We start from the raw sequence: 19,991 nt of genomic DNA on the forward strand, positions 1-19,991 counted from the left end.
TGGGTCATTAAAAAAAAAAAGCTTGAAAACCACTGCTATAGAGCCGGGGTGAGCAATTATTTTTGATGGGGAGGCCACTCCAAGAATTTGGTTTGTGGCTGAAGGCTGCACTCTTTCATTATATCAATGGAGGAGGTGCAGGGGTCTTGGATGGAGGTTGGGTGCATCAGGGATTGGGGTGTGGGATTTGGGAGGAAATTTGGGTGAAGGAGGGGATTGTGACCTGGGACAATGGAGAGGGGTAAGGTGGGGGTGCAGAGTCTGGGAGGGAAGTGTGACCTGAGGTATGGTGCAGGGGTTTGGATTGTGACCTGGGACAGGATATGGGGTTGCAGAGTCAGGGAGGGATATGGGTACTGGAGACGATTCTAGCCTGGAAGAGGGGTGTAGGAGAAGGGAGTGCAGGGTCTGGGAAGGGGTTGTGACGTGGGGCAGGAGTGAGGAGAGGGTGCAGGTATTTGGGTTGCCAGGGGCAGCAGATGGAGGTGCAAGGTCTGAGAGGGGGTTGTGACTGGAGGAAGAGTATGGGGGGGTGCAGTGCCTGGAAAGATGTATGGGGGCTGGAGCAGGGTTGCAGAAGGTTTGGGGTATATGGGGTAGGAGTGTCTGAGGGGGGCAGAGATTGGGGAAAGGAGAGGCTGTTGTACCAAATAAAAGCAAGCAGGATCTTATGAGGGGGATAAGGCAAAAAGCCACATTTATTGTAAAGATAATAATAAAAAATAAAGAAAAGATAGAAGCAAACAACGTTGTTTAACTACTTATTCCTAACACTACTTAACCCTTATACACTTGTGTGTGTATATATATATATATATATATATATATATATATATATATATATATATATATAAACCATTCATTCATACATCCATTCATTCAAGTTCTGTGTATAGTTACCAGCCTGGAAGTTGCTTGTGACAGGATACTGGCCAGGTACTCTGTACACAAGTGATGGTAGTGGGGAGCGAAGTCCTGATCAGATGCGCATCTGAAGCTCCTGGTAGGCTGGCAGCAGAACCTTGGACTCTGATTCCATAGTTTTTTAGTCCAGTTCTTATAGGAATTTTTTCCTATGCCAGTCTATGGAAATTGCTGTATCATGCTGATGTCTCCAGGGTGGCTGCCAGGTGCTCATCAGTGATCTCATCGGGTGGACCTCCAGTTTCTCCACTTGACACCTTTTGGTTGCACTGGCACCTGACGCCTTCTTCAGCCCTTTGTTGCTGTATTCTCAGGCTGGCACCTCTCAGAGCCATTCATTCATCATCCAAGCACTCTCTCATACATTCATACAGTATTTTGTATAATAATAAAAGTTGTAGTTACAGAAAGTTTCTGGGTGGTATTGCTTAAAACATTCTCTGACTGCTAAGTAAAGTTAACAATGCCCTTAGACAATTACAGGGCTTGGCTCCCATAGCAGAGTTAGTGGCTTGACAATGCATTGTTACAATGTATCTCTGCAATGTCAATTTCAAGCAGCCCCTTGCACAAGCTTGCGCATGCCCTGGAGCACAGGGGGGGGAGCTGTTTCTGGCTACATAGGATTATATTCTTAACAGTTAGGATTATATTTTTAACAGTTCTAAGTTACATGACCTAATATATTATATTCTAAAGGGGCAATAATAATCATAAATCTAAACATTTAACAATCTTAACAAATAATAATAATAATAAGAAGAAGAATTAATAATAAATCTAAACACTAAGTTGTGGGGAACAAATTATGGGGAGTCACTTCCATTTGGAGGAATCATTTTCAATACATTAATATGTTATCCCTACAAGGCTGGGGTGCCATGGGTAGGCTCAGGCTGGGAGACCTTACCTGGCTCCTAGTCAGTAGCCTAGCAGGTTTTTTAGCCAAGGTTCCTGCCTTTCAGCCCCTGTATGTGCTCAGGGGAGCTGCAGGAGCCATGTTTACTGCTCTGAATTGAATGTTGTAAGCCCAAAAGATAAGGGAAGAGGGGCACTTCACATGCTGCCTGTCCTGCAAATAGGGAGCTGCTATTAGCCAAAATTGGCCAACGGGAGCTACTGGGGGGCAGGGGCAGCATGAGAAGCCTCTCACCCCCTCTCCAGGCTCTCAGCTTTCACAAACACACATGTGGCCCTGCACCCGGCTTTCTGGAGTGCCAAGCGCGGGAGTGAGACAGTCAGGGACCCAGCTGAGGCTCTTGCGGGCCAGATCCGGCAGCTTGGCAGGCTGGATCCAGCCCACAGATCATCTTTTTGCCCAGCCCTGCTATAGAGAGTCCCTTGTGGTATCTTGCATAAGAAGCCTTTTTGTGCCCCTTGCTTCTCCCCACCAGGAGAGAAAGCAGGGCTGGGCAAAATGCCCTCTGTGGCTGGATCCAGCTACCAAGCTATCAGATCTGGCCCAGGGATACAGCAGGGAGTCTCAGGCAGACTCCCTGCTTTCCCTGCCCCCAATGCTGCTGAGGAAAAGCGGCCGTTGCAGGGCTCTGTTGGAACAGTTGAGAGTCCGAGGGAGGGAGGAGAGGCTTCATGTGCTGCCCCTGCACCTAGCACATTCCCATTGGCTGGCTTCCGGCCCATGGGAGCTGCCTGTTAGCAACAGGCAGCTTGCAAAGCACCTTCCTCCCTCCCCTCGGGCTTGTAGCTGTTCAAAAACCACATGGCCCCTGCAGCCTGTGTGAGGACAGGACAGGCAGGGAGTCTGCTTGAGAAGGCTGCTGGCTGGGAATCAAGCAGTTGAATCTCCCAGCCAGGGGATGCCTTTGGCATCCCAACACTTTGCCCCCTTAATCCACATAACCCAAACCCTCTGTTTCCCCCTCCTGCACCCATACCCCCTTCTAGATCCTGTACCTCAATCCTCTGTCCCAGGTCACAACCCAAACTCTCTGCCCTCATATTCCCTCCCAGATCCTGCACCTCAACCTCCTGCCCAATGTCACAACTCAAATCCTCTGCCCCCCTCCTGCATCAATATCCCCTCCCAGATCCTGCACCCCAATCCTCTGCCCCGGGTCACAACCCAAACTTCTGCACCCTCTCCTGCACCACAGCCCCCTGCCCCAAGTCACAATCCCCTTGTGCCCAAGATCACAACCCAACCCCCTTCACTCTGGTCCCCTAACCTAGGTCACAACTGCCTCCTTCACCTAAACTACCTCCCAGATCCTACACCCTCTCCTGTACCCCAACCCCTTACTGCAAGATCACTTCTGCACACAACCTCCGTCCTAGACCCCACACCTCCTCCATTAATATGGAAGAGTGTGGCCCTTGACCACTTTCCAAATTCTTGGAGTGGCCCCCCCATTAAAAATTATTGCCCACCCCTGATCTAAAGGTATAAAAATATCCATAATAACTGTAACGCTCCTCCTTTCGCTACGGAGAACTTGATTCAAAAGGCTTTAAACCTGTGCATAGTCTCTGTTGGCAAATTTCATGATTGTAATTCATCCTCAGAGCACACCATCTGCGATAGCATTGATGGAAGCTGTAGTGTAGACATGGATCCAATGACCTTACCACTAGATCATGCTGTGAGATCTTTCCTTCCCATGGTTAATTAGTGCTTCTGCTTGCTCATTTGATTTTTACAATGGGTAGTTGTGACCCCATCATTCCATATAGTGTTATGTTTTCTCTGTGCACTGGAATAATGTTGTGACAGAATAAGAATAGGATGCCGCTTTTCATAGTCAGAGGTTGGGGCTTGCAGATATGTTGAGCAACACTGAGCATTGGAAACTTCTTTGGTGCAGGGACTGAGGGTTGAGTAGACTAAACATTTTGTGTTCCATTGTTCATCTTCATCCCTGTCCCTCCCTAAAGAGCAGATGGATATGCTATTTTTTAGTTAAAATTGTCTAACTTTTCTAAATAAGGCTCTGCAGGAAATTGAAAAGAATTGGGTCAAACCCACAGATGGACAGATGCAGAAACTGAAATTGCTACAAAAAGCAGCAAACAAAATGAAGGTAATTTGCTCTTTTAAAGTGATATAAACCTACTGAGAGAGTATATTTCCGGATGGAGGCTCTCCAGGCTGCAGCCTCATATGTTAAATGGGGGATTCCTCTGAAAAGTGACTGTAAAAATAGAATCATAAAGTTCCATATACACACTCTCTTGCTTTGACTTTCAGACCCATTTTACAGATAGGGAAAGTGAGTGAGAAGATACCAGATGATTAGAGATGAATAATGGATTTTTTTTATTCACTGTAGTGCCAAAAAATGAAGAGAAAATTCTGGGTTACACATATGTCTTCAAAATAAAATGTTTCACTTATGAGCATTATTAAACACTGGAATAAGTTGCCTAGGGAGGTTGTAGAATCTCCATTTCTGGAGATATTTAAGATCAGGTTGGTTAGACATCTATTTGGGATGGTTTAGATGGTACTGGGTCCTGCCATGAGGGCAGGGGACTGGACTCGATGACCTCTTGAGGTCCCTTCCAGTTCTAGTATTCTATGATTAAACGCTTTTAATGTTTAATAAAAGTGAAGGAAATTTCTAAACATGAAGTCCTGAAGCAAAACAAATCAGTTTAATTTTTAAAAAGTCAGAATAAAACATTGTTTCAGATTTTGGGAGAGGGGCAGAGGGGTTTGACTGAAACAATCTGGTGAATTTTACACCTGGTAGCTATTAAAAGCCATTTGGGAAATTTTGATAGACCAAAGTCCAGTCTCCAGCACAGTGGGGAAAAAGGTAGTCTCCCTACCTGCCCTGGCTTCATACAGCTTCTGGGAGCAGCCAGCATGTCCAGCTCCTAGGCACAGGGGGTCTTTGCGTGCTGCCACCACTCCAGGTGCCAACTTTGCAGCCCCCATTGATTGGCTGGGAACCGCAGCCACTGGAAGCTGTGGGGACAGTGCCAGCACACCTCACCCTCTCCTGCATTCCAATCTCCTGTCCTAACCCTGAACCCCCAGGGCACCCAAACTGCCTCTCAGAACCTGCACCTCACATCCCATCCTGTACCTGAACCCTCTGCACCAGCATCAGCCTGGAGCACCCTCTCACCCTCCAGACCCCTCAGTCCCATGCCCCAACCCAGTGAAAGTGAGTGGGGGGGAGAGCAAGCGCCAAAGGATTGGGGATTGGGTGAGCAGGGTGTGGGGCCTCAGAGAAAGTCAGTGCAGGGCATAGCCTTGAGTCATGGCAAGCTAACCCTACATGGTACAGAAGATCACGTGGGACACTACTTTATATCACTGTCCAATTCTGTGTTTCTGATGCAGTTTCTAGAGCTGGTTCAAGAAGTGCAGCACTATGGCTATATACAGCTTGATCCCTGCACCTGTGACTACCCAGAAGTAGGTTGTTCTGCTGCTGTTCATATAGGAAATAATGAGATTAGCTGCTGCATAAAGCTGCCTAGTAACCAGACCAAACAGGCCAGTTTCAAGATCAGCAGGGTGAGATGCTGGCAGGTTACTTTTCTAGTAAGTACCTTGTTGACATTGCATGTCTCAAAATATTTCAGTATAATTCAAAATGGGGTCTTTTTGGGTCTAATAGTCAACCTTTTGTTTCTAGGCTGTAAGTTCTATGGGCCTGTGGGGCCTATGGGAGCATGGGGGCCTACCTCCACCAATGTTCAGGGTCAGTCCTGTCCTCCAGCCCCACATGCTGCCCCTGGCCTGTCCCTGTGCCCTGTGCATTGGCTGGCTGCTGCTCCCTGCCCCCCTCCCTCAGCCAGGACCACAAGCCCTCTGCATGGAAAAGCCCTGAACCTCCCTCCTCACTGCTTGCCAGGAGGTGCCCCCAGGTAGCCATAGCTGAGCCATGCTGACCCAACCTGCTCTGGGGAACAGCTTCAGCATCTCTTGATTCAAAGACGCTTTTGATATGCCCCATAGCTTATTTGCTACTCCACTGCCTCATCTACCCTGGAACCTGCATTGGGCATATCAGAAGTGTCTTTGAATCAAGAGACGTTTTTCAGCAAAGCTACAGTGGCCAGGACTCCGGTGCCTTTTTAAATCACCTGGGCCCCTGGGCAACTACACTCTTTATTTCTCCCCCCCCCCCCCCCCCCCCGACACCCACACATTGGTGGGCCAGGTGGGCAGGGAAAGGGAGGCCTCTTCCCTGGAGCTTGTTGCTACCGATGAGAGAGGGCTGGGGGGAAGCCTCCTCTGGCCACAGCCACAAGGTAGCCTGTCTGCACCCCAAAAACTTCATCCCCATCCCAGAGCCTACCCACCCATCCCCCAGCCAGAGCCCTCACCCCCCTGCATCCCAATGCTGTGCCCCAGCCCTGAGTCCTCTCCTGCACCCGGAGCCTCTCATCCCAGATCCCAGCCTGCAGCTCTCAATTCCACATGGGCTTACAAGGCATTTGGGGGGGGGGAGGCATGGACCCATTCTTGGCATTGCCAAATATTATATAAATCTACTGCCCCTGCTTAGTGGAGATTTCACCCTTCACAGGGGGCCTCTTCCAGTACAAATCGCCATCTGCTTCAATTGCACTTTTGTCCAATAAGCCACATAAACTGAACCTGTCTGAATGGAGAGTCCAGCCCTGATTCTGAGTTGATACCCTTTCATGGCTGTTTCTTTTCTCTCTTGCTTTTCAGGGTGCGATTACACGGCCAAAAGACCAGGGATATGAGCAGACCCTAGAACTCCGGTTTGAGTACAAAGATTCAGACTCATGGAGATGGATCGTCTTTTACACAAAACAGGTTAGCTTCCAGGCAGGAAAGGAGAAGGCCTGTGGAGAAATGTGGGCTGCTAGCCAAAGGAACTGGAATTTACTCTTCTGTAACTGGACAACAGCTGTGCCGGTGCCAGTTCAGTCTAAGACCAGACTTACATGGGACCTCAAAGAGGGGATTGATTTTTGGCAAGAGAGATTGCCCTGAACTGGGCTGCAAGTCTGATATTTACTAAGCCCCTGAAATTCACAAAATTTAATGTGGTGGAAATGATTAATGACTAGACCCTATCTCCGTCTGGTAGATGACGCACATGAATATTTACATGCAAGTATATATTAAACAAAAAAACAAGAACATGGTTGATATAAATCTGTATAGCCTACTGTAAATAATAATAATCCCTGTTTCCACAGTACCTCAATAGTGTTCCACCACCACACCATCAGGTTTCTGGTTACTGTTTAAAAAGTAGCCATTTTACAGTTATGTACTGTAGCACTCCGAGCTAGATATGAAAGAACCCAGATTTTAGTGGAGGGGTTGAATCTTGGTACAGATCCATCCCTAGTACTTGGCTTTTTTAAAACAAGCAAACATGGGATATGTGGGGTGTTCTTCAGATAAGCTGTTTCTCTTTCTTCCCCTTTTCTCACCTACCTTACACTCCCTGTTATATGCAGGATCCAGGGAAGTCCGCTGAGGTCACTCAATTAGGGTACACAGCAAAAAATGGGATGGCCAATCTCCAGCCCTGGTGATTATTCCAATATTTATAGTCACCAAACCAGCACAAACCAGCTTCTGTATTATCTTATTAGTCACTCTCAGTCCAAACCATGCCCTTAATATACCCAGCCCCAGGCCAACACCCACACACCCCAGTTAAACAAATTTCTAACAATCCCAAAGGATCAGACACATTGCCTTCCAGGTCAATGCATATTTCAGACCTTGTTCCAAACACACACTTATAGCCAATTCTTATCAACTCAACTAAAATGTATTACTAAAGAAAAAAGAGCATTGGTTAAAAGATCAGTGTACATACAGACATGAGTTCAATTCGAGATTCAGTTACATAACAGAGATGGTGATTTTGTAGTTGCAAAGGTTTTTAGAATTTAGTTCATGGCCATAATTCAAAATCTATATCCAGGGTGATTCTAGCCCATGCCTGGGACCTCAGTTCTTGTGGCTCAGGTTTCTCTGGTATGAAACCTCCAGCAGATCTGAGAATCTAAGGCAAGGAGCACCAGGATGTCCGGGGATCTCATTTCTTATGGCTTGCAGCTTTCCCCAGGAGCATCCAAGCATATGAGACAAAAAAGGATCCTGTTCAAAGGGCCTTTATATTTTTTGTTACCGCCTCTTGGCCTGGGAGAGCACAATAGGGTTTTGACATAACATCCTGTCTCCCAAACATCTTGCCAATTAGTATAAGGTAATTTGTCCTTTTTAAACAGTTCACATGCTGTTTACCACAACTTTCAAAGGGATATATAAACAATAATCCACTTCAATCCAGTTTCATCATAAATGTTAATATTTCCTTCTGATCTTGAATCAAAGCTATAGTATAGTAACAGACAAGGATTGTTTGTTTACATTACAAGACCTGAGCAAACACCTACCATTCTACCACTCTAACAATGCAGGTTCACATTTCAAAGTCAATTCTAACATAAGGTAATAATCCAACTACCATTTCTAGGTCTTCCCAACACGTCTTTAAAGGTTGATGCTGGTTCAGTCAGACTGTGAGCTGGCTAACTTTTTCTGGCCATGTGCCACATTTTAATCAGATGACTAATATTTCAGTTAAATAAAGTCACCCCTTCCCAAGCCAGCCAAAATTAGTAGCAGATCATTTTCCAAGGGAAATCAAAATGCTTAATTTTTCATGCATTATTTCTTTATTTCAGCATGACTCTCTCTCGTTCACCCACTTATGTAAAAGCTCATTAACTTGCTGCCACTCAAGAGTTTTACAAGAACATCAGTCACCCCCATATTCATAAGCTATGAGGCTTTTCACTTTGGTCACTGTTCTAGGAAGAGAGCAGCCAAATCAGCATTCCCTTATTGTTAACTTTCCAGGTGAACCTGTTTACTAAAGCTGCCCCTAGGTCAGGGGTGTCCAAACTTTTTTCAAAGAGGGCCAGATTTGATTAAGTGAACATGCGTGAGGGCCGACCATTTTGCCTGACATTCTTTGAACCATTAAAATTAAATGCAAATTAACTATTTTATGCAAAGTTTATTGCAAACAGCATACTTTTCATTTCGTCACATGGATGACAAATCTAAACAGGTATTAAATCACTCTGCCTTTCATATCTGAAGGCCAGATGAAAAAAAATCCAAGAAGCTGAAATATATGTCAGGAACATTGTAAAGTACATTACATATTATTGGTAATAAAGGTTGTCTGTCAACTTTTAAGTTCAAAAAATATGAACAGGAACATAACACCAAGTATACATGTTGTGTCCAAATATATTTATAACTGATTTAGACCAACTGACATTAACTGAGATTTTACAATGTATTCATCTCAATACATATGGATTCGTTGGGGGCCATAAAAGATAGATATTGCCAAATTACCTGTGGGGCCGTATTAAACCGGAACACGGGCCGCAATTGGCCCGCGGGCCAGACTTTGGACATGCCTGCCCTAGGTGCTAATGAGTAGAAAAACTGCATTCCTTTCTTCAAAGATAAGGTGAAGAAATTAAAACCTGAAAAGCTGCTGAGAGGACCCCAAGACTTGATCCACTGAAGTCAATGGAAAGACTCCCATAGGCTTTGAGGGTCTTTGCGTCAGGCCTCTGTAGAACTAGTGATGCTGCCATGCCCAATCCTTTCAATTCACACTAGCACTATAACCATGCAGTATAAAACGGTGGAGAGACTGGCTCCAAGCAATAGCAGTATACTGTCAACATTTGCATTGTTGCAACAACTTTTGCACGTAGACAAAAAATTCAGATCCACGTAGACACAGCTGGATCTGAATTTAAGAGGTTCTGAACTCCTGCCATTTGCATTTTCAGCACTTCTGAAACTAAGGTGTGTTAGAAATATGGTAGGTACTTGTATTGGCATTGACAATACCAAATTGGCTTGTCTAAGCTGGTCTTGAATGTTCAGCTGCCTTACAGCCACTAAACATGGGCAATTATAAAATAATTAGTTGCAGTACAGAACCCACAATAAAAACTCCTACCCTAAATTTTCTAAGAGGTGGTGTCATGGTTTAGTCACAATGATATTGGGTTTTAACAACTACTTGCAACTAATTCAGTAAGCACACGTTTTAAGTACATGGTAAAATTAGCCAAATAAGGCAAGTAATATAGTTCAGTAGTTACTGAGAAAATGGGGAAGGGAGGAGGGAAATAGGGTTGAGTCAATCTTTAACAAAAGAAATTAAAATATATTCTCTTGATCTATTTTAGGCATTTCTACTAAGTAGCTGCTTAAAAAAGATAATATCAGAACAGCTGATGAAGACAATGAAAGAAGACAAAGAAATGGTGAGCAAAGCTATCTCTCTTATCTATGCTAGGGAATTTTATGGGAATGAAATTCCCATTGCCACTACCATCAGTTGTGTAATAGGTATATATATCCATATATTATATCTCATAGAGCTGGAAGGGACCTTGAGCAAGTACCATCCCTGACAGATTTACCCCAGATCCCTAAATGGCCCTCTCAAGGATTAAGCTCACAACCTGGGGTTTAAGCAGGCCAGTGCTCGAACCACTGAGCTATCTGTTCCCCCAAAGTGGCTTGTAGTTTCCAGCATTGTTAATGCAGGATGAATTGACAAGGTGGTGGAAATGTCAAGAAATACTGTGCAATCTGGATTTTAAAGCTGACCTTTTGTCGCACACTTACTTTATAACTCTTATCTGTGTCTTTGACTTGCTTTATTCATGTCCTGTCTGAATTTTTGTTTTCTACTAAAACATTTTGTTCACCATGTTTACTGTGATCAGTCTGAAATTTTGAAAAATTCATACTGAGAGACTTCAAGAGAAATTTAGTAAATTTTAAAAAGTGGAGAGTCAGAAAATTCCCTGTTGTCCATGAATGTATTTTTTAAATTTAAACTAGAACATCTTTTATAGGTATTAGAATTATTAATTGACATTATTAATATGGGAAATCACTAAACACTATTTTAACCATAAATTCTTTTATGAAATCCAAAGGCCATTTGGTACTTCATGCAATTGCTGTAAAGATGCATAAAAACCTAACTAATAAGCAATTTACTGTATCCAGACAGTAGCAAAACATTTATAAGAATGTAGTCAAGACTTTTTCAAATGGGGTAAACCCAGGCATACTTAGACCCATATTGGATGGCTCCAAGTGGTCAGGCAAGTATTAGCAATAGTCTCTTTAAGAGTTTACTTTTTGTACCTTTAAACAACCAAGTGATGTCATCACCAATTACTGACTTCTGCTAAAACCCAATTTGAGACAGCTTACCCTTCCTTCTTCCTAACACCTGTCCTTTCTTATCTTGTCACTTACTCTTTGCTTACCAACAGAACAGTGGGAAGTTTTGGGCTTGTTTCTTTAAAGACCATTTTTCTTTGTCTTGTTACTGCAGCTCTTTATTTTATTAGCTACTTTTGGAAACATACATTCTTCTCGCACTACAGTTAATACTACTTATTCTCATGGATTTATTTACTTGCCGATTCTGGCTTTCTTTATAAATATATATTTATATCTCCTTAACCAAATTAACCTTTAATTTTATACTTATCTTCATAATAAGAGTTTCTGTGGTGTTCTTAGCTGTACTGAGTGCTAAATGTCAATACCTTTGCTGATGTCCTGACATTTGATGGTAGTGTAGAACAGCTGCTATGTTCAGTTCTTTTTAAGAACTGAAAAAAAGACACTACATGTGGACTGCAGGTTTAGTACTAGGATTTTGATATCCTCTTGCTCATTAAAGTGACTAGGAAGGCAACACATGACTTATGTGTTCCATTTTAAACAATTTTAAAATTGACATTGAGTAAATGGAGATGGAGACCAGTTCGAATTTTGAAACTGATTAACCCTGACCCAGTCTTCTCTGTTGGAGTCTTTGGTTGTCTTCTCAGAGTCCTTGTTGCTTATAGCAGTGTGTCCCAATTGCTGGGGCTGAGGCAGCTGCCAGAGCTGAAGTTGGCTGTTCGCAGCAGCTTAGCTCCGGCAGCCGTGTGGCTGATTTTGCTTGGTGGTGGCACTGGGGCTGAGGCCATGGCAGGAGGCACCTCCCTCCCCCCCCAAGTAAGATGGCAGCCTAGCTGGGGCTCTGCACTTCCCCCCCCTCCTCCACTTTGCCTCAACTCATGGAGACATGCAACGCACTTGGGGAGGAAGGGGAAGCAAAGGAGGAGGAAGCGTGCGCACTGCCAACAGCCGCTCCCCCTGCCTGCGCAGCAGTAATAGCTATGCCTGCTCCCTGGAGGGGGCAGCCTTGCTCTGGGGAGTGCAGGGCTTGGGTGAGGTCAAAGGGGTATTGGGTGTGGGTGTGGTAGGATCATCGGGCAAGAGAGCATTGGCATGGGCTGTAGGGGCCAGAAGTTAAAGGGTCAAAGGACTTGGGGTTTAGGGGTGAGGGTCAAAGGGTATTGCACTGAGGAGCAAGGGGCTGGGTTTGGGCTAGGTGGATAGTTAACATTGTATTTGCATATTCATTATTTGTCTAATAAATATGCAGATAAAATGTTAGTAGTCCTCCAAAAGATTGCAAATGGGTTTGCCGATCTGCAGTATAAAATTGGTTGGGAACCACTGGCTTGTAGCATAGGTGGGGACAGGAGAAAGGCTAAGGGCCCCTCTGTTCTGCTTTATACCATTGGGCCTATGAACACAAGTATAGGCATGTCTGGTGGGCATTGCTGAGTCCCCCAGAAAGGTTGAGAATTCCCTTGGTGTGGTCTTACGCAGATGAGTCATTGACTTGTAGCTCTCTTGCTGGACAGTGGCTATTGATGGTTGTTTGACACCTGCCCGGGGAATTATCGTAGAACACTAGAACTGGAAGGAACCTCGAGAGGTCATCGATTCCAGTCCCCTGCCCTCACAACCAGACCCAGTACTGTCTAGACCATCCCTGATAGATGTCTATCTAACCTGTCCTTAAATATCTCCAGAGATGGAAATTCTACAACCTCCTTAAGCAACTTATTCCAGTGTTTAACCACCCTGACAGTTAGAAACTTTTTCCTAATGTCCAGCCTAAACCTCCCTTGCTGCAGTTTAAACCCATTGCTTTTTGTCCTATCCTCAGAGGCCAAGGAGAACAATTTTTCTCCCTCCTCCTTGTAACACCCTTTTAGATACCTGAAAACCGCTTTCAATCTTCTCCTTTCCAAACTAAACAAGCCCAAATCTTTCAGTCTTCCTTCATAGGTCATGTTCTCTAGACCTTTAATAATTCTTGTTGCTCTCCTCTGGACCTTCTCTAATTTCTCCATCTTTTTTTAAATATGGTGCCCAGAACTCGACACAGTACTCCAATCAAGGCCTAATCAGCGCAGAATTAGTTACCTTCCTTCCTAGTTGTCTCTGATGAACTATTATCTGGCTGATTCTCTAACTGACAGCATGTTTTAGAGACAGCCATGCAACATAATCTCATAAATTCTTAGTCACTAAGATAAACTTATTTAGCTAGGACAGTGACTTTCAGCCAATCATAATTGCAGGCCGCATATATTTTATACTATCACAAATCCAGATGAGGATTATGGGGGATACAGGAGCTCCCCCAAAGTATAGCATATCACAATATGTTAACATTTTAGATGTAACAATGACTAATTTTCAGCTGCTGCTACTGCTCCTACTTGGTAGCTATGGTGACTTTGAACTGGATTAAGAAAATATAAATAAATTAACTAACGCTCTGCTTCTGTTCCTCCCCTTGGATTCAATGGAAACCGGGTCAGTCCAGTTTGTCTGCATAATTGCTTTCTTTGAGTTTACTGCATTTTAAATTTCATTACTTTGTTTAGCAGATTGAGATGCCTGAATCCTTGAAGAGTAAGAAATATAGCATCCAACAAAGCCAGGTCAGTGAGTGAGTGTGACACGCCAGGGTACAATCTGGACTGAGGCCCAGTCTATACTACACACTTATATCAGTGTAACAGTGTTGCTCTGGGTGTGAAAAATTCACACCTGTCAGTGATATAGTTACTCTGACCTAACCACCTGTGTAGACCGTGTTACAGTGACAGGTGACCTTCTCCCATCAACATAGCTCCCACCTCTGAGAGGGGTGGTGCAGCTGTAGTGCTGTATGTGAATACAAGCTCTGAGTAGCTGTGTTATCCCTGCCTTGGGGTTCCCTTTATAGTGCTTTGCTGTTATAACCTCCAACCTGGACTGCTGACAAACAGCTTCCAGCATGTAAGTCACTCCCAGCTCTGTCTGTGTGTGCTGCAGCCAGCCATTCCTTGATCCCCGAAACTGTGCGTCTTGCACTGCCCAGAAACAGAACAGGTATAATAAATCCATTATCTCATTAAGGGTCTAATACACCAGTTTATTATTTAAAATTGTTATCCAAACTCTTCAACTTAAACACACTGTATTACAGTGGTCACCAACCAGTAGATCAGGATCGGGAAGGAGGGATAGCTCAGTGGTTTGAGCATTGGCCTGCTAAACCCGGCATTATGAGTTTAATCCTTTAGGGGGCCATTTAGGGATGTGGGGCAAATCTGTCAGGGATGGTACTTGGTCCTGCTGTGAGGGCAAGAGGACTGGACTGGACTTGATGATCTCTCAAGGTCCCTTCCAGCTCTGAGATGGTATATCTCCATATATTATTATTATTATTATTTATTTATTTATTATCTTGGAGCCTTTAACAGGTGATCTTGACTGGTTTGGTCAAGAGGCTATCAAGCACAGCACTTCAGTTGCCCCTCCCCATACTACTATGTATCTCCTATCCTTAACCTTGGAGCTGCCCTGCCCTGGGAGCCCCCTGCTTGCTTTGCAGAGCAGGGAGGGAAGAGGAGGGGTGCTGATGTCAGGGTTCCCCCTCTCCCATCCTGTATTCTATCTCCACAGAACGGAGGGCGGGGGCACAACAGGGCTTGGGATGGAGGGAGTATGTTGGCTGCTTTGGAGTGTGGTGCAGGGCCAGGGCAGGGTGAGCCTGCCTTAGCCTCACTGCCCCACCACCCAGGAGCCACCTGAGATAAGCAGTGTCCAGCTGGAGCCAGCTCCAATCCCCTGTCCCAGTCATGACCCCCCCCCCCCCCCATACCCCAGCTCCTGCCCCAGGCTTAGCTCAGAGCCCCTCACACTCCAAATCCCCAAAACCAGAGCCTGTGCCCCGACCCTCTGCCCTAGCCTGGTGAAAGGGAGGGAGGATGGGGGAGGAAGAGAGGACGGAGTGGGTGAGGCCTTGGAGAAGGGGTGGGAAGGAGGCGGGACAAGGGTATTTGAGTTTGAGAGAGATCCTGGATTGTACTTAAATTCAAAAAGTGATCTTGTGCTTAAAAAGTTTGGAGACCACTGCTGTATTAGATAAAACAAACAAGCTTATTAACTACAAAGACATTGAAAGTGTATGTAATAAGGCTTAATCAGAAATGGTTATAAGAAAAACAATGAAAAATTGCTTATTGCTGCCTAACTTAACACATGATATTAGTTCAAGCAAAGTTCATCACCATGTGCCCCAATAGATTACTGGCTAAACTTTCAGGTCAGGACTGTTCCTTTCCCATTCAAGTCCCAGTGGCTGTTTTCCTTTGTCACCTGAGGTGCAGCCAGAGACACTGAGGAAGAGAGAAGGGGCCTCTTCTTTTTATAGTCCTGTCCCCTGCTCAGAAAAGTGCTTACAGCTGAGAGCGAGGCAACAGGCAGCTGTGTGGAAGGGAATGCTGTGGAATTTTTGTTTTGTTTTGTTTTTTTGTTGTTGTTGCTAAGATGTAGATTTCTGACCCTGCCTCCTTTCCAGTCAGAGAATGACCACTGAGTAGGTAATGATCCATCAGCTTTGTTTACACTGTGGTGAGCACCAATTTGTCTTTTGTCTCTGAGGAACTGATTTGGCCACTGCCCAGACTTACTTAGAAAACATACTTCTAGTTATGATCTCAGCTTATGTTTATAACATCACATATAATGCTGCTGTGTCCATTTTGCCATAATATTATTGAGCAGCAAATTGAGCTTTTAAATGATCATTCATAAGGCATATCTTAGAAAATAGGACCCAGAATATCTTACTGCCCCTGTATAAAACTATGGTAGGCCCACATCTTGAATACTGTGTACAGATGTGGGCTCCTCACCTCAAAAAAGATATTTTGGCCTTGGAAAGGGTTCAGAAAAGGGCAACTAAAATGATTAGGGGTTTGGAACGGGTCCCATATGAGGACAGGTTAAAGAGACTGGGACTTTTCAGTTTAGAAAAGAGGAGACTGAGGGGGGATATGATAGAGGTCTATAAAATCATGAGTGGTGTGGAGTGGGTCGATAAAGAAAAGTTATTTATTAGTTCCCTAAATAGAAGAACTAGAGGACACCAAATGAAATTAATGGGGAGCAGGTTTAAAACTAATAATAGAAAGTTCTTCACACAGCGTGTAGTCAACCTGTGGAACTCCTTGCCAGAGGAGGCTGTGAAGGCTAGGACTATAGTAGAGTTTAAAGAGAAGCTAGATAATTTCATGGAGGTTAGGTCCATAAAAGGCTACTAGCCAGGGGATAAAATGGTGTCCTTGGCCTCTGTCTGTCAGAGGCTGGAGAGGGATGGCAGGAGACAAATCGCTTGATCATTGTCTTCGGTCCACCCTCTCTGGGGCACCTGGTGCTGGCCACTGTCGGTAGACAGGATACTGGGCTAGATGGACCTTTGGTCTGACCCAGTACGGCCATTCTTATGTTCTTATGTATCTTGTACAAACATTATTACAATAGAATGTAGGATATAAACATGGGCAGGGCTCAACAAATAATACAATCTACTCACCCGTGGCAAGCAGATTGTAACCCGGAAGAGCCGGGTTTGGGCGATCTGTGCATATGCAGATCGCCGGACAGCGTGGCTGGCGAGCAGGGCTTGCCGCGGTTCTACAAACCCTGAACATGGGTATAAGATGTCAAAGTGAGAAATGGTGTAACGAAAACAAAATTGCAAACAGCTTTGCCTGTTAATGCTGTTCAAATAGACATTGGGCTTCCTTACCTGAGCAGATTCCCATTGAGTTCAATGTTGGACAAATATTTGGGGGGGGGGGGGAATTGAATTTGGTTTATATAAAAATGCTAGCTTGCTTTGATGGATTTGATGACCCCCAGCTCCTGTTTTCATTGCATGTTGTAGATATTTGCATTACTGAAAATTTTGTTTGCAGAAAGCAAAGGTCATACAGGTTGGACCTTCCTGGTCCGCCTCTCTCCCCGCCCTCCCCCCCCCCCTCCCCCCGAACCTGATGGGTCCCGGAAAAGAGAGTTTTCCAGACCAGGGGAAGTCTGGGAGAGGGAGAATCAGTCTCTCCATTAGGCTCCTCTCTCCAGCCATGAGGGCTCTTCTCCTCCAGCGTCTCGACCCTGCAAGCTACAGTAGCCCCACTGGAATTCCTGACGGCCCCGTCATGCTGCCAGAGCTCATACCAGTATTTTCGCTAGCATTAGTTGTGAAATTTTCTTAATCTCTTTACTTGATTGCAAGTTATTCCATCAGTGAATAGAAATGATAATATGTTTAACAGTCACACAGAGAATATAACCAATCACAAGTAGCAATTGCTAGTTAATACTTCATGAGCACCTACTGGCTAAAATATGTTACTTAAACCAATAGATGAATAAGATCCAAATGTATAAATTGAAAGGTAAACAAATCTAAATCTAATAAAGAACTTTTTACACAAGGCAAAGTTATCATGTGGCATAAGTAAATAAAACCAACAGCTTATCAGAATTCAGAAAAAAATATATAAGGGCTAAAAATCCTCAGGCATCAGGGTATAAAACAACCACTAAATATGCTGAAATTAGGAAGAAGTTTTCCTTCATCAGGAAATTATCCAATACTTTTCTGTTATCGAGTTCTTGTCCCTTTCCTCTGAGGTGTCTGGTACTGGGCACTACTGGAGGCTGGCTACTGAACTAAGTGGACCACTAGTTTGCTCTAGTACAGGCAGTCCCCGGCTTACATACAAGATAGGGACTGTAGGTTTGTTCTTAAGTTGAATCTGTATGTAAGTCGGAAATGGCGTCCAGATTCAGCCGCTGCTGAAACTGACCAGTGGCTGACTACAGGAAGCCCGAGGCAGAGTTGCTCTGCCCCGGGCTTCCTGGAATCAGCCGCTGATCAGTTTCAACAGCAGCTGAATCTGGACGCTTGGGACAGAGCAGCTGGGGCGCTGCGGGGACCAACCCGACAGCACCCCAGCTGCTCTGCCCCAGGTGTCCCCAAGTCAGCCGCTGCTGAAACTGACCAGCGGCTGACTACAGGAAGCCCGGGGCAGAGTTGCTCTGCCCCGGGCTTCCTGGAATCAGCCGCTGGTCAGTTTCAGCAGCGGCTGACTTGGGGACGCCTGGGGCAGAGCAGCTGGGGTGCTGCTGGGTTGCTCCAGTAGCACCGCTCCTCAGCACTACTGGACCATCCCAGCAGCACCCAAGCTGCTGTACCACAAGCATCCCGAGAAAAGCCTGGTCTCCTGGGTCCCACGCCCGCGTCTCCCTGGTCTGCTGGGGGGGGCGCAGCTAGTGGGGCCCCCAGCAGACCAGGGAGACGCGGAGCAGCTTTTCTCGCCCTGGAGGACGCGGGCGGCGGGACCGCGGCGCGTCTGGGCGGTCCCGCTGCCCGCGTCCTCCGGGGCGAGAAAAGCCCCGTTCGTAAGTACGGATCCAACATAAGTCGGATCCACGTAACCCGGGGACTGCCTGTAATGTAATTTCTACATTTGCAGATACTTTAAGTGGAAAAAGAATATTAAACTTGCTGAATCGATTGTTCACTGTCTATAGTTCACCTAATGTTTCTTATGATTGAGAAGGCTCATATCCTATGGTCCTAATAGCGTCTGGTGCATCATTAAAATAAAGTAAAACCTCTTTCTTTTTCTTCAGTTGTGAGGAATGGTCAATTTTAGGGACCGCTCTTCTGATTCCAACTTACTTCTCAAACATCCCACTTTATTAGCCTTGTTGACATTTTACAGTGACATTCACTACAGTGTAGAAGCCCTGTAGTGAGTCAGCATGGCCTCCCGCTGACCCAGAGAAGAAAACTCCCCTCAAAACCCCTTGGTGGGTGGTGCCAGACACAGGAAGCTAGGGCTGGAGGTATAAGAAGGGAAGCTCCCAGCTCAGTCGGAGCTCAGCAGCCGGGGCGGTGTTTCAAAGGGGCAGTGCACAAGCCCGGGGTCAGCATGGTACAGTTCTGCCCCTTTGAAACACCCGCTTTGAAGTACCCCCTTTTTCCTCCCCTTTTGCTGCCTCTAGGTGACTAGTTGACTATCCTGTTGACTATCTGGTAAGCATTTGCTATTGGATAGTCGACTAGTCCTTCACATCCCTATTCTGTACCGCAGTGAATGACATCCATAGCAAATTCTAAAAAAGTAATGTGTTCACTGATACTATGTGCAAGTACTATTTTTCTACACTATTAGCACTTTTATTGAATCTTTACATGAAATGCTAGTCTAGACTTCAAAATCCTTTTTCCTAAGCTATAAAACCAACAGTGGGTAGGTCTTCAATTTTCATTATACCTAGTTTTAAGAAACCAGACTGTATAGCAGGTGTGGGGAACCTCAGTCCAAGGGGCTGGATGTGGCCCCCAGCTTGCTTGAATCCAGTCCTCAGGACTCTCCCCCAGCATTTGGGAGCCCGTGCTGGTGCTCCAGCCCCTCCACCGCCCTACCACAGGGCTGAAGCACACACAATCTAGTACCCTGGGCCTCCCTAGGATCTTGGGAATGTAAGAAATGACTTTTTCCTTCTCGGTTGGCAGCCATATCAGTGAAGGGATTTTGTATGCTTCTCATTTGTATGTGGCCCTCAACTGATTTTTCTGTGGGTCAGTGGCCCCCAGCCCAAAAAAGGTTCCCCAAACCTGCTGTGTAGAAAATTCAATCTTCAAATTAATTTTAATAATCTCAGGGCGAAAGAAGTTGATTGTGGACATTACATCTCTGGAATGCACTTTTACATTATCAAAAATGTGAAGATTTCACTTGATTGTGTCTTATTGAGTTGAACATCTTAAAATCTCCTATATGTCTCAATTTTATGGTTCTTGAACCTTCCCTACTCCATCCCCCTCCTT

General features: G+C 45.1%; 1 protein-coding gene across 5 annotated transcripts in view; it reads left to right on the plus strand.

Moving 5' to 3' along the window:
- SNX31 (sorting nexin 31) overlaps positions 1-19,991 on the plus strand; it is a 78,948-nt gene that overhangs the window by 57,298 nt on the left and 1,659 nt on the right. For 3 of the 5 annotated variants that reach the window (XM_089776197.1, XM_089776194.1, XM_014573294.4), the window contains 5 exons: positions 3,870-3,962; positions 5,234-5,437; positions 6,578-6,685; positions 10,123-10,200; positions 13,699-13,755. In XM_089776197.1, coding sequence (XP_089632323.1) covers positions 3,870-3,962; positions 5,234-5,437; positions 6,578-6,685; positions 10,123-10,200; positions 13,699-13,755 — 540 coding nt within the window. The remainder of the gene's footprint in view (positions 1-3,869; positions 3,963-5,233; positions 5,438-6,577; positions 6,686-10,122; positions 10,201-13,698; positions 13,756-19,991) is intronic. The other 2 variants (XM_089776195.1, XM_089776196.1) reach the window with 2 other exon arrangements.

This window comes from Pelodiscus sinensis, chromosome 2, assembly GCF_052426305.1.
Source record: "Pelodiscus sinensis isolate ZL-2025 chromosome 2, ASM5242630v1, whole genome shotgun sequence".
Lineage (NCBI taxonomy): Eukaryota > Metazoa > Chordata > Testudines > Trionychidae > Pelodiscus > Pelodiscus sinensis.